Source organism: Sapajus apella, unplaced genomic scaffold, assembly GCF_009761245.1.
Source record: "Sapajus apella isolate SASKATOON/1434 unplaced genomic scaffold, GSC_monkey_1.0 scaffold91, whole genome shotgun sequence".
Lineage (NCBI taxonomy): Eukaryota > Metazoa > Chordata > Mammalia > Primates > Cebidae > Sapajus > Sapajus apella.
In genome coordinates, this window is record NW_022437031.1 from 5,315,538 (window position 1) to 5,329,486 (window position 13,949).

The 13,949-nt window shown below is 39.4% G+C and overlaps 1 protein-coding gene across 4 annotated transcripts in view; it reads right to left on the reverse strand.

The window, feature by feature from the left end:
- The window catches only part of OPHN1 (oligophrenin 1), a 386,576-nt gene that overhangs the window by 219,362 nt on the left and 153,265 nt on the right, over positions 1–13,949 (reverse strand). For all 4 annotated transcript variants that reach the window (XM_032255831.1, XM_032255830.1, XM_032255828.1 and 1 more), the window contains one exon: positions 7,034–7,105. In XM_032255831.1, coding sequence (XP_032111722.1) covers positions 7,034–7,105 — 72 coding nt within the window. The remainder of the gene's footprint in view (positions 1–7,033; positions 7,106–13,949) is intronic.

The window sequence follows — 13,949 nt, forward strand, 5'->3', positions numbered from 1 at the left end:
CAAAAAGACTCAATTCAGTGGCTGTTCCGCTCTGGCAAGGGTACCCTTGAAAAAGAACTGAAAACATCATACTGTGGGCAACTCTGACAAGACCTAAAAAATATGAATCAAAGGGTACAAATACTCTCCCTGTCATGAGGCTAGAGGGGATGACTGAGTCTTTATTCTGCCCTCTCTACTGGACAGTCTAGCATTCTACACTGCAAAATGAAAGACCCATTATAAACAGAGCTGGACTAAGACTTGTTTGTCTTCCCTTAATCTTGGCTCAGAGAAGTGGGTGGCGGGGAGTTGCATGGTGATAGGAAGGGGAATAGTGGTGAGAAAAGTTCTGCAAATCAAGTGATAAAGTGCACACATCAGGGAGGACACACAGACTTTGCATGTGTTGGGAGTTTTGAGACATGGGAGGGATAGGAGTGAACCAAACAAATCTAGAGTGGCTGCCCAAAGAACTCTAAACCTAGTAGAGAAGAAATTAGGAAAAAGGGGCAAAGAAAGGAATCATCCTTCATCTATCCTTGGTACCAGAAATTAACTCATGGACTCACAGCCAAGGAACCTGTGTACAAATCCTGGATTGTCCACTGGTTTTTGCCACTATAAAATGACTCTATTAATAACATCAAGAAGATTACACTAAGCGCCCAGACTAGGATAGAAATGTTATAACCCCTAAAATGAAAAGTGAACGTGTGACTGATGGGAGTTGTGAGCTAAAAGGGTTAATTAAGCAAGACAGAAGTGCTAATACCTTCATCTTACAAAGCTATAGTCAAAAGTTGGTGAAATAAGAAACAAGAGTTTAAGTATATCATTTAAAATAACAGAGGTAAGCAGTACAAGAAGTAAAATGGTGTTATAATTATCAAACAGTGGAAGAAGAGGGAGAGTAAGGTGGAACTGTGAACAATGATCTCCTGTATTCACAGCATGGAGAAATAATTTCAAACTAAAAGAAAACATAGTAATATAAGCATTTTAAACTATAAAAATAACTAACAGAAGAATGAAACATAAATGGTTAAAAGTGGATACCTCTGAGTAGTGGGTAAATGTGAGAAGCCTTTTGATTTTCTTTGTAGACTCTGTATTATTATTTTATTTTTTAAAATATGTCTCTGCCTATATCTGTTATAAAATTTTAATTTTTAAAATGGAAAAATCAGCACTAATTATTTTCTCAAAAAGTAAGGATTGTGAAATGAGGTTAGTCTCATGAAACTGCAGATCACACATTAAAGTTAGAAAAAAACAAATGTTTATCGCATTGCATAAATATAACAACTGACACAGAAGTTGAAAAACATATCCTATTTAATTGAAAACAGGAAGATCTATCTGGTTTAACCATAAGGAGGTGGTTTACAAATATTTTTAACCAATAGAGTTCTGTTATAAAGGACATGTTGCCCCAAAATTCCACTATAGAAAACATATCCAAGGGAAAGTGCCACTTGAAGAATCAGTGCCACTTGAGGAAGTTAATCCTGCTTGAATAACAGGATGAGTTTATACAGAATGTGTTCACTATTAGTTCGGAGCATTATCTCTGTTATTTTCTTCCTTCCTTCATTGCTTTCATCCTTCCTCCCTACCTCCCTCCACTTCTATGACAAAGAGATAACCTCCCACATCCTGCGAAGCCAGAGACACATACCAGGAGACCTAGTAACATGAAACCTCTTCATATGCCAGTAGCCACTTGGGAAACATTCAGCATTCAACACCGCTATCCCTCTGTTCCTGCCTCATTCATTAACATCTCAGTTCTTTTTGATTTGTAACTCACACTAAGTCCATTGTCAATTGGACAGTTTCATGGAGCACATTTTATACTCCCTATTCTATTACCAGTACTAACAAGAATTATAATGATGAAAGAAAATTATTTAGTGCATATTATTGATGAAAGAAACTTATTTAGCACATATTATTTGCCAGGTACTGTACTAAGAACTTTATATATGTCAACTAATTTAATTAATCGAATAACTATCTGTACACCAATTTTCATCAAATACTTCCTCCTCTTGATTCTGAAGCCCCAGAAAGCCCATAAACTATCTACCAAATGGGGAAGAGCTATCTACAGAATGTAATTTCTTTGTCTATTTCAGTGCTATCCAATAGAAAGATAATGCAAGCCACATGTAATTTGAAAATTTTTAGTTGTCACATTTCAAAAACAAAAAATAGATGACCAAATATTATCATTTAAACATATAATAAAAATAAAATGTAACTTTTTCTTTTTCTTCTTACTATCTTCATAATCCAGGGTATATTTTACACTTACAGCACAACAAATTCTGTCTACCGCATTTCTAGTACTCAGCGTATAAATATTTAGTTAATTACCCTTAAAATCTCAAACTAGCGGAAGATCAGATTTGGAATATTTGCCCATTGTTCTTGTTGTCAGGAGCCATGAGAAAACTGAGGTTCAGAGAGAAGTGATGTTTCCTGTAAAGTGAAATAAGCCCTAGACTTACAACCAGAACTCAATTCACATCCAAGCTATTGAATGACCTTAGAGGCTACACCTCACTGAACTTGGTGTCCCCATCTTTTAATGGGGGATAATAACCTTTACAAGATTGTTTTGGGGTTCAAGTGGGAACATGGATCTATATACATAAAAGTCTAATATAGCACCTACCATAACCAGTAAACTCTCAAAGCCAGCTAGCAGCAATGCTGAGTGTATCAGGCTAAGTCCAATCAGGAGATAGAGAACACTACAAATAATTAAGATATAAGAAAACTCTATATGGTACCCTAAGGCTAAGAAAAAGTACACAAATAAGGCAAATTTTAATGGGGTTTAGACCTCACTTGAAAAGGAATAATTTGGCGGGGCACGGTAGCTCACGCCTGTAATTCTAACACTTTAGGAGGCCAAGGCAGTAGGACTGCTTGAGCTCAGGTGATTGAGACCAGTCCAAGCAATATGGTGAAACCCCATCTGTATAAAAATTACAAATAAATTAGCCAGGCATAGTGGTATGTGCCTGTAGTCCCAGCAACTCAAGAGGCTGAGGTGAGAGGATCACCTGAGCCTGGGGAGGTCGAGGCTGAAGTGAGCCATGATTATAACACTGCACCTCAGCATGAGTGACAGAGTGAGACCCACCCTGTCTCACAAAAAAAAAAAAGAAGAAGAAGAAGCAGTAATTTAACACACTGGATAGCAGAATGTTTGCTGCTTTGGCCCGGTGGTTCAGTCACTACATAAGCAGGAGGCAACTCACCAGAGTATAAAAAAGTAGGCCAACAGTGACCACCAGAGAAGGCAGAAAAAGAACGTGGGAGAACTGAGTTCCGAGTGAGCTCGACAGGGCCATCCTGGTTTGGTGGGAACCCCCTAGGGTGCAAGTTCAATGTATGAGGGCCCCGCAGAGGTGGTAATAGCTCCATGATAACTCTTCAGCCATCAAGCAGGCCATGTGGGATAGGCGGTCTACAGAGGGAAGCTGAGGGACAGTACGGTCATGAAGCCTTCAAGGAGATTGAGGTACCACATGTCTGGGTGGGTGGCTGGGTCAGAGCTCCATCAGCTGTCCTCCCCCCGCCCCGCCCCGCCCCCACCACAGCAGTGTCCCTCCACCTCCCTCTACTGAGAGAGCTTAAAAGCATGCTCACTATAAAGGTGAGATGCTTAAAGAAAATCTGTCCATTATCACAGAGCAGGTATTGAGAGGCTTGGAACTAATTGGCAATAAATTGATAACACATAGGGGTAGACTGTACGCTACATTTTGACTATTGGGATTCTAGATAGATAGTTTATTGGAGACATGACTCATACTAAGTTGGTCTCTTTTGTAGGTGTGCACATCGGCCTTACTGGCAAAGAAGTATGAAAAAAGATAGACATGTATGTAACCTTTCTGAGACTCACTTTCTTCATTGAGACAATGGATATTAAAAAATCCTACCTCACAGTTTTGCTGTGAGAATTAAGGAAGAAAGCATATGTTAAATCCTTAGCACAGAAAGTACAGTCACGCACCACAAAATGATGTTTCACTAAACAATGAACTGCATATACAATGACAGTCCTATAAGATTATAATACGGTATTTTTACTGTACGTCTTTTATGTTTAAACAAATACTTACCATCGCGTTATAACTGCCTATACTATTTAGTACAGTTAACAACCATACAAGTTTGTAGCCTAGGAGCAATAGGCTATACCATCTGGCCTAGTTGTGTATTAGGCCAGACCATTGCAGTTTGTGTTAAGCACACTCCTATGAGATTCACACAACCAAGAAGGCACGTAATGATGCATTTCCCAGAACAAAACACTAAGCAATGCATCACTGCACATAATACAAATTCATTTCTGTTTGCTCAGATAACATGAGGGCAACCATGATAGCATATCCTTGCTTTTCTAGTGTTATTCTTAGAAAGGAATGAAAGTAAATAAAAATATTCCACAAGTAGTTATTTTTATTCTCACTTGTAATTTTTTTTTTTTTTTTTTTTTTTTTTTTTGAGGCTGGAGTGCAGTGGCATGATCTTGGCTCACTGCAAACTCTGCCTCCCAGGTTTAGGCAATTCTCCTGCCTCAGCCTCCTGAGTAGCTGGGATTACAGGCGTGTGCCACCACGCCCAGCTAATTTTTGTATTTTTAGTAGAGTCAAGGTTTTATCACGTTGGTCAGGCTGGTCTCGAACTCCTAACCTCGTGATCCACCTGCCTCAGCCTCCCAAACTGCTGGGATTACAGGCGTGAGCCACCATGCCTGGCCACTTGTAATTTTTAAATATACTTCTGTCCTTCAATCATATCCTCTCTCAGCTAAGTATTGATGTTAATGAGACTGCAGTGAAACAAGTAGAATCCAGTATTGCTGGGCTATCAGGGGAACTCACTTTGCTTGAACACCTAATAATGACCACGTCAACCTGACTGATGATAGCAGGTAGTGGGAGCTCAACCACTAATTTGCTCTTTCATCTTGAAGTTTGCTACTTTCATGGTCAGACATTGTGGCTCATGCCTGTAGTATCAGCACTTTGGGAGGCTGAGTTGGCAAGATTGTCAGGAGTTCATGTCTCTTAAAAAAAGAAAAACTCAAAAATAATAAGAAAAAGAAAAACTTGCTATTTTCAAATTATTGATCCAAACTGATTGTCATAATATTCCAGATAATATCCACTACTCTTAGACCTAAAAAAAACCTAGATGCTTGGTCAAGATGCTGTATTTTAGCCCTGGTAGAAGAAACTACCTTTGCTACATGGTGGATACACATTGAGAGCTCATGAAACAGACCTACACCAAGCTGAAAAGATTCAAAATGAAAATTATTCACATCCCTTTATCAAATGCTGGAGAATCATAGATACATGGATGGTTAAGCTGAACGGAATGTGAAATTATCTGGCACACAGCATTGTTTAATAGAACTTTCCACAATGACGGAAATGTATTTTATCTGTACTGTCCAACACAGTAACTACTAGACACAAGTGACTGCTGAGCACTTGAAATGTGGCTAGAAAGAATGAGGAGCTGAGTTGTTAATTTAATTTTATTTAAGTAGATAATGGCTACCACAATAGACAGCAAAGATCTAGACACCATCGCTTAATGTAAAAAGCATGGAATGGAAAGCTAAAAAGACCTTTAGGTCTAAATCCAGGCCAATATACTTACTAACCACATTAGTCTGTAGTCACACTGCTATAAAGAAATACCTGAGACTGGGTAATTTATAAAGCAAAGAAGTTTAATGGGCTCACAGTTCTGCATGCTGTACAGGAAGTATAGCAGTTTCTCCTTCTGATGAAGTCTCAGGAAACAAAATTATGGTGGAAAGTGAAAGGAAAGCAGGTACATCTTACATAGCCAGAGCAGGAGCAAGAGTGGGGGAGTTGCTACACACTTTCAAACAACCAGTTCTGAAGAGAACTCAATCACCACTAGGAGAACAGCATCAAGGGGATGGTGCTGAACCATTCGTGCAGGGTCCACCCTCATGATGCAATCACCTCCCACCAGGCCCCACCTCCAACACTGGGAATTACAAGTGAACATGAGATTTAGGTAGGGACACAGATCCAAACTATATCACTAGCTACATATCTTTGGTCATGTTATTTATCTTGTCCAAGGCTCAGTTACTTCATTTGTGAAATGAGAAAATGCCAGAAGCACATGAGGTTCTTGCGATTAAAGAATGAACGTAAAGAACCTAGCCCAGTGCTCAACATAGCAGGCAGTTGATAAATGATAGCTAGTTTTTCAGACAAAACACCAAAACCACCAAAAGGAGAAGCGATTTATACACAGATACAGAGTCTGTTGGCCACAAAGTCAGAGGCCAATTCTAGATTTTCTTACTTTCTTTCGTGATTTTTCTTTTTCTTTCTTTCTTTTTCTTTTCTTTCTTTTTTTTTTTTTTTTTTGAGATGGCGTTTTGCTCTCATTGCCCAGGCTGGAGTTCAATGGCATGATCTTGGCTCACAGCAACCTCTGCCTCCTGGGTTCAAGCGATTCTCCTGCCTCAGCCTCCTGAGTAGCTGGGATTACAGGCATGCACCACCACCCCCAGTTAATTTTGCATTTCTAGTAGAGACAGGGGTTTCTCCATGTTGGTTAGGCTGGTCTCAAACTCCCGACCTCAGGTGATCCACCCACCTCAACCACCCAAAGTGCTAGGATTACAGGCATGAGCCACCGCATCTGGCCTGATCATTTTTCTTACAGCAACTAATCCCCCACCCCTCCTCCTTTATCATGTTAGTCCAGGCTACTATAACAGAATGTCATAGACAGAGTGACTTAAATAACAAACATTTATTTTGCACAGTTTAGGAGGCTAACTAGGCCAAGAGCAAAGCACCAGCAGATTGGTGCTTATTTTTTTTAAAGTGAAGAGTACTCACTCATACAACTACTCAATTGCTTAAAAAAAAAAATATATATATATATATACATATATATATATATATACGTATATATATATATATATATATATATATATGTATATATATATATACAGAAAATGTACCTTGGTGAAGCCTATTTGTTCCTTACGGAAATTTTCCAGGGGTTTGATCAGCAAATCACTAGCATTGTGTACCTAGACAAAAAGAAAAAACAAAACAATTTCTAGGTTAACAAGTTTCAGATACAAGATTCCTTATTACTGTGACATTTTCATTTGTACACCATCCTGAAAAATGTTAAATGGTTTGTTGATTTGTAGGTTTTTGTTACTGTTTGTTTCTACATTGTTTCTGAAAGTCAAATGCATTGAGAAGAAATGAGAGAATAATAATAGGGGCATTTCTCTGTAACTTTAATGGTAGTATGACCTGAGTGTTTAATCGATAAATATCTGTGTTGTCCAGCAGAAGACACAGGAGACCTGAAGGACAGGTGAAAAAGAGAAGAGAAAGAGAATGGCCAATACAAGAAAAGGACAATTGCAGCAAGTGCAAATCATTTCATCAGAGGCAAATGGGTGTGCAGAGATAGCATAAGGAAAAATCATTTACAGTCCTCCCTGTGCCATAAAACCAGAACATTACCTGAAGAATGTGGAGTGCATTACAGCATCACAGAAAATACTAGACTAGGCCTTCAAATTACCTAAATATAAATGCTCAGAAGCTAATAGAAATGGCTTGATCAGGGATTATTAATATTGGCAATAATAAATACGTTCTGGAGATATAAAAACATCAGATTCAAAGAAGACTCCTTGTTCTTTGGGCAGATAAAGGTATACAAAGCTTTTTCTTTATATAAACCTCTTAGGACATTGCATCTGTCCAAGGCAACAAGTGGGGTTTATACCTCAGTGGTGAGAGAATCACTAAAATGGAAGACCTTAGAGAAGGCATCTGAAGGGCTGCATTTTGGGAACCATTGCATTAATTTTTATCGATTACGAGACAGAAAACTAAAAGACTAGTTTCCTCATCATATGAGACATAGGTGTCAGATACACAAGATATATCTTCATAACAAAATAGACAACAGGGGGAAAAGCCAGTTTTGACAAGATCTGAGTTCTCCAATCTAAGAAGCAATTTTCAACCTACCACCCCAAAAGTACAGAAAGTTGTGGGGCATTAGTGCATAGGTTATACATGTCTTTCAGGTAATTTGTGCCTCTTGTTCTGTGTGTAGGTATAATTCAAGGTTCAACGAAATAGGCAAACTCCTAAAATGGCACTGCTAGCCTTTGTATGAGAACAACCTGGTGAACCCCGGCATTCTGATCTCCTGCAGCTCCTAACACTATCATCCAGGATGTCCAGCACCCAGCAAAATATATAAAACTAGGCAAGAAAAAAAGAAGTTTGCCTTGAGAACAGTCATTCTCTATTTCTCCTGATCACCAGTGCTTTTATAGCTGGCTTTCTAAAACTTGTTTGCTACACACCTAGATTTATAAAATCATGTAACCCTTCCCAAAGTTTGCTGATTTTTGCAAAAAAAGACCTCCTGCCTGCTAACACCTCCAGACCCTATGATTCTCATCACATCTCTTCTCTTCTTCTGGATCTATGAAACCCCGTTGAGTCCTAATGGTACTATAAGCTACCTCCCAGTATGACACTTAACATACTCTTTATCCCTGATTGTGCTCATTAGCCAAAGGCAGGAAAGTCTACAAATTCCAACCTACAAGAGCCCCTAGTAAAGACTTCTCTATGCAGGTCTGATTCATAGAAAGATTCATTTTGTTTGGTTATGAAATCAAAGCTCCAGTACCAATTATAGCATCAAAAAGAATTACACCAATGACTCTCCTTAATTGAAAATAAGACTTCTTAACTAAAACCACCCAAAATCAAGCCACTGGTGTCATAAGCCCAGTACAGAAAGTTACTTTTCTACTTTATTATTGTAGAGGCCTTAAAACATGGCCACAAACTCTGACATAACTTCCTTTAAGAGGTGAGGTCTATGTCTCTTCTACCTTGAATGTGAGTGGGCTTGTTAGTATTTTGAACCAATGGAGTACTCCAGAAGTCACATTCTGTGACATTTGAAGCTAGGTCATAAAACGTCAGCACCAGTTCTCTCCCAGTTCTCTTGGAATACTCCTACTAGAAGCCTTGAGACAGTATGTCAGAAGTTTAATTACCCTGAGATTACCAAACAGGAGAGGCCAAATTCTGGTCAATGTCTTATACCAGCTGATTCCACCCTTCCTGCCATCCCCACTGGAAGGTGCCAGACTTAAGGAAAACCATTTCGGACCCTCCGTATCAACTCATCTGCCAGGTGAATACCATCATGTGGAGCAGAAGAATCACTCAGCTGACCCATCTGAATTCCTAACCCACAAAATAATCACAAATAGTTTTACAAATTTACAAATAATTACAAATAATTAGTTTAAGACCATTTTTCCATGGACCCAGGGTAGGGGGAGGTGGAGATGGTCTCAGGATGAAACTGTTCAACCTCAGATCAGGCATTAGATTCTCATAAAGAGCATGCAACCTAGATCCTGCATGCACAGTTCACAACAGAGATTGCTCCTATGAGAATCTAATGCCACCACTGATCTGATAGCCGGCAGAGCTCAAGCAATAATGTTCCTTATCCTGCCGCTCACCTCCTGCTGTGTGGCCAGGCTCCTAACAGGCCACAAACTGGTACCCCGCAGCCTAGGGATTGGGGACCCTGGTTTAAGCCACTAATTTTAGAAAAAGTTGTTATGCAGCAATATATAATTAGAAAAACAACTTGCAGTTTAGAAAAGGTAATATGGGTCAGACACAGTGTCTCAAACCTGTAATCATAGCACTTTGGGAGGCAGAGTTGGGCGGATCACCTGAGGTCAGGGGTTCAAGTCCAGCCTGGACAACATGGTGAAACCTTGTCTCTACTAAAAATACAAAAAGTAGCTGGGTATGGTGGCACATGTCTGTAATCCCAGCTACTGGAGAGGCTGAGGCAGGAGAATCGCTTAAACCCAGGAGGTGGAGGTTGCAGTGAGCTGAGCTTATGTCACTGCACTCCAGCCTGAGTGACAGAGCAAGAATCAGTCTCAAAAATTAATTAATTAATTAATTAATTAATTAAGTTTAAAAGGTAATATGTAAAAAGTGGCCAACTGGGAAACACTGAAGAAGTCTGCCTTTGAATAAGAAGTGAACATACCGCTTTCTAAAGCACTGCATGGAGCTGGGCCTTTGCGTATTCAGGCACCCCCAGGATGGCAGAGTTGCTGGCTTTTCATTCTCCAAAGGGGATTGTCCTGCATAATCAAGTGTGTCAGCAACGTCTCACACAGGGTCCATAAGGCCACTGCCTTTTACATGTTTGACCCCCATTCAGTCTAGAAAAGTAGTCCATGGTTTACTAGAATTGTAGTGCATCATTTTCCCTTAAGCACTTTGGCAACACTGCTCCCAGTCTCTTATAGCACAAACAGATACTCTGAATCTTTTCCTCTCTATGATACTCATTGGCTATCATACTATTTTCTTGTTAGAAAAGAAACTTAGGAATGTAGAAAAAAGTCACATTGAGGATTTGCTCTTTTTTCTTTCTCATTCTATTTTATTCTTAAATCTCTTAGAACTCTACCAATGACTCCCCCTTTAAGTACACTTGGCCTTTAATCTCTTTTCTAATCACTGCATTCATTTTGTGAGCTCACTGGGGACAAAAACTCCTACCTACTATCTCAGGTAGAATCTCCACCATAAGGAGTGACATCCTAAACTCATTAGTGAGTTTGTGTCATCAGAATCCTATTGAATAAAGACCAAAGTAACACTGAACAAGGTGTTGAGCAGATAGAGAGGATATTTAGTCCAATATTGCAGGATTGCTCAGGAATCTTTGATGATAAACAAAATATCAAAAGAGAACACGGCCAGGCGCAATGGCTTGTGCCTGTGATCCCAGTACTTTGAAAGGCCAAGGTGGAAGGATCAACTGAGGCCAGGAGTTCGAGACCAGCCTGGCCAACATGGCAAAACCCCATCTCTACTAAAAATGCAAAAATTAGCAGGGTATGGTGGTGGGTGCGTGTAGTCCCAGCTACTTGGATGGCTGAGGCAGGAGAATTGCTTGAACCCGGGAGGTGGAGGTTGCAGTGAGCCGAGATCATGCCACTGCACTCTAGCCTGGGCAACAGAGGGAGACTCTGTCTCAGAAAAAAAAAAAAAAAAGAGAGAGAGAGAGAGCACTAAAGACAGGCTGAAATATTATGGGGGCCTCCTTAGGTCACTTTTGGCAGTCTTCAAAGACAGACCTTGCACATTGCCAACAGAGGCCCCATTTGCAGTGAGAAAGGTATCTAGGCAAGCTTCATAATCATACAAGAAGTGTGCAATACACACTTTTTGAGGCCCCCCTCTTTTTTATTTTTTTGAGGCAGGGCCTTGCTCCCCCAGGCTGTAGTACAGTGGCATGATCATGGCTCACTGGAGCCTTGACCTTCCCAGGCTCAGGTAATCCTCCCACCTCAGTCTCCCAAGTAGCTGAGACTACAGGTGCATAATAACACCTCGCTAATTTTTGTATTTTAAGTAGAGACGGGGTTTCACCATGTTGGCGAGGCTGCTCTTGAACTCCTGGCCTCAAGTGATCCTCCCGCCTCCACCTTTGAAAGAACTGGGATTACAAGCATGAGCCACCACACCCAGCCCTAACAGGATACCTTTGAGAACATCACAGGATGCCCTTCCTCATTACTTCACTTCATAACTCCTTCCCCAATTTATGTTCATTTATGGAGATGACCAGACACAGGCAATTGCCATGCTCAAGGGCTGTGAACTTTCTTACTGATATTCTAAAGCTTATTTTGGACTCTTCTTTTGGAAAGGATAAAATACAGTTTAAGACCACTAAATCATCCAGATTGGGATAGAGGGGTCCTTTTGCTACAACCCCAGGAAATGGGAAAGTTACAATCAAGCAATGAATTCCTGGCATGGGGTGAAAGGCACTCATTAAGCCTAACCATCTCAGCATTCCTGGAATTAAGTGGGAAACAGGGAGCAAACACTCAATATATGATTGAAAGTTGTTGGGACAAAAGGGCACAACATAATTAAACACAGAAGAAAATGAGTCAGTCATGTGGCAAAGTACCAACAAGAAGGGTGAGAAAAACAACATCTCAAAAGATGAATACTACTTCAATATGTGAGGGCTTTGTTACTGGGTAAATAAAAGAGATGGAGAAACAACTAGGGCTAAAGAGAAATACAGCTGAGCTTTCTAGTGCTATCTGAAAGAAATGGGGGCAAATGCCTTTGAAAACAACATGGGCAGTAGTCCACAAACTCTGTGGGCAGAGAAGAACATTTAGTAGAGTGTGTATTAGCAAGGGGGCCATCTAAGAGGCTCCGGGAAAAGCATGCATATTCGTCTCCCGTTAGTACATTTAAAAGCAAATGTTTTAAACTGAGAAAATTCCCAAGTCATATTTCCACAAGCAGAATCTTGTGAGTAACTGAAGACAACTAAAAACCATGCTTACATAATCAGTATTTTTCCCCTTATAAAACTCTTCCATGTTTACTATATTATTTGGAGCACTTTAAACACTCATAAGAGGTGGGAATTATTTTCCTCACTCTACAAATAAGAAAAAGGGGCCCAGAAAAATGAAGTGATTAATCTGAAGTCAACAAGTCAGTGACAGAGCCAGAATCAGAGCCTTAATTCTCTAATTCCCCTACCTCCGAGTTCTGCCTTCAATCCTACTTCTCTAGGGGTCTAGATTCTATGAGCAGTATTTTGAGAAGGCAGTACCACACTATTGAAAAGAAAGAGGTTTTATAGGTAAATGAGTTCTAGCTGTGGGAATACATAGTTTTAAGAAAAATATAAAAAGTCATCTGATGGAGAAAGGTAAAGTAGACCATTTTGATATTCTCTACAGAATTCCCATCTTACCATTATGCCCCCAATAAAAATGAATATTGATCAACATAGACATTTGAACACTTAAGTCTCCAATAAGTCTGGGGTGGGAACAAGGAACAGTATTTTCAACAATTTTCTGCTGGTGCTGGTCATGATGTTACTACTGAGTCTAAGGACCACAAAAAAAGATTATTTTTAGGCTGTTAAAATAATTAGACTTTATAAAAATGAAACAGGTACAAATCTAGCAAAATATGTAAAAATTCTATATAAGCAAACTAAAATTCTGACGAAAGAAATCAAAAAGATATAAATAAATGGCAAGATAACCCATGTTCACAATTAGGAAAAGTCAATATTTTTAAGATAATCAGTTTTTCCCTGGTACCTTGAAAGCAAATCCTAATCGAAATCAAAAAGATATATCTAGTATCTCAAAAGGCAATCTCAATCAAAATCCCAGCAAGTTATTTTGTGGATATAAACAAATTGATTAAGCTTATACCTGACTTCAATGCTTTTTACTACAATGGAATTACTACAATGTGAAAGTAATGAAGACAGTGTGGTATTGGTGAAAGAACAGATAAATAGATCAATGGAACAGAAATAGCCCAGATACAGACCCATACAAATATAGTCAAGTGACCTTTGATAAACAACAAAAGGTAATTCAATGGAGAAAGAATAGTATTTTCAAAAAATAGTGTTGGAGCCGTCAAAAAAAGCTCATCACTGGCCCTTAGAGAAATGCAAATCAAAACCACAATGAGATACCATCTCACACCAATTAGAATGATGATCATTAAAAAGTCAAGAGACAATAGGTGCTAGAGAAGATGTGGAGAAATAGGAATGCTTTTACATTGTTGGTGGAATTGTACATTAGTTCAACCACTGTGGAAGACAGTGTGGTGACTCCTCGAGGATCTAGAACCAAAAATACTATTTGACCCAGTAATCCCATTACTGGGTATATACCCCCAAAATTATAAATCATTCTACTATAAAGTCATGTGCACATGTAGAGTTTATTGCAGCACTGTTCACAATAGCAAAGACTTGGAACCACC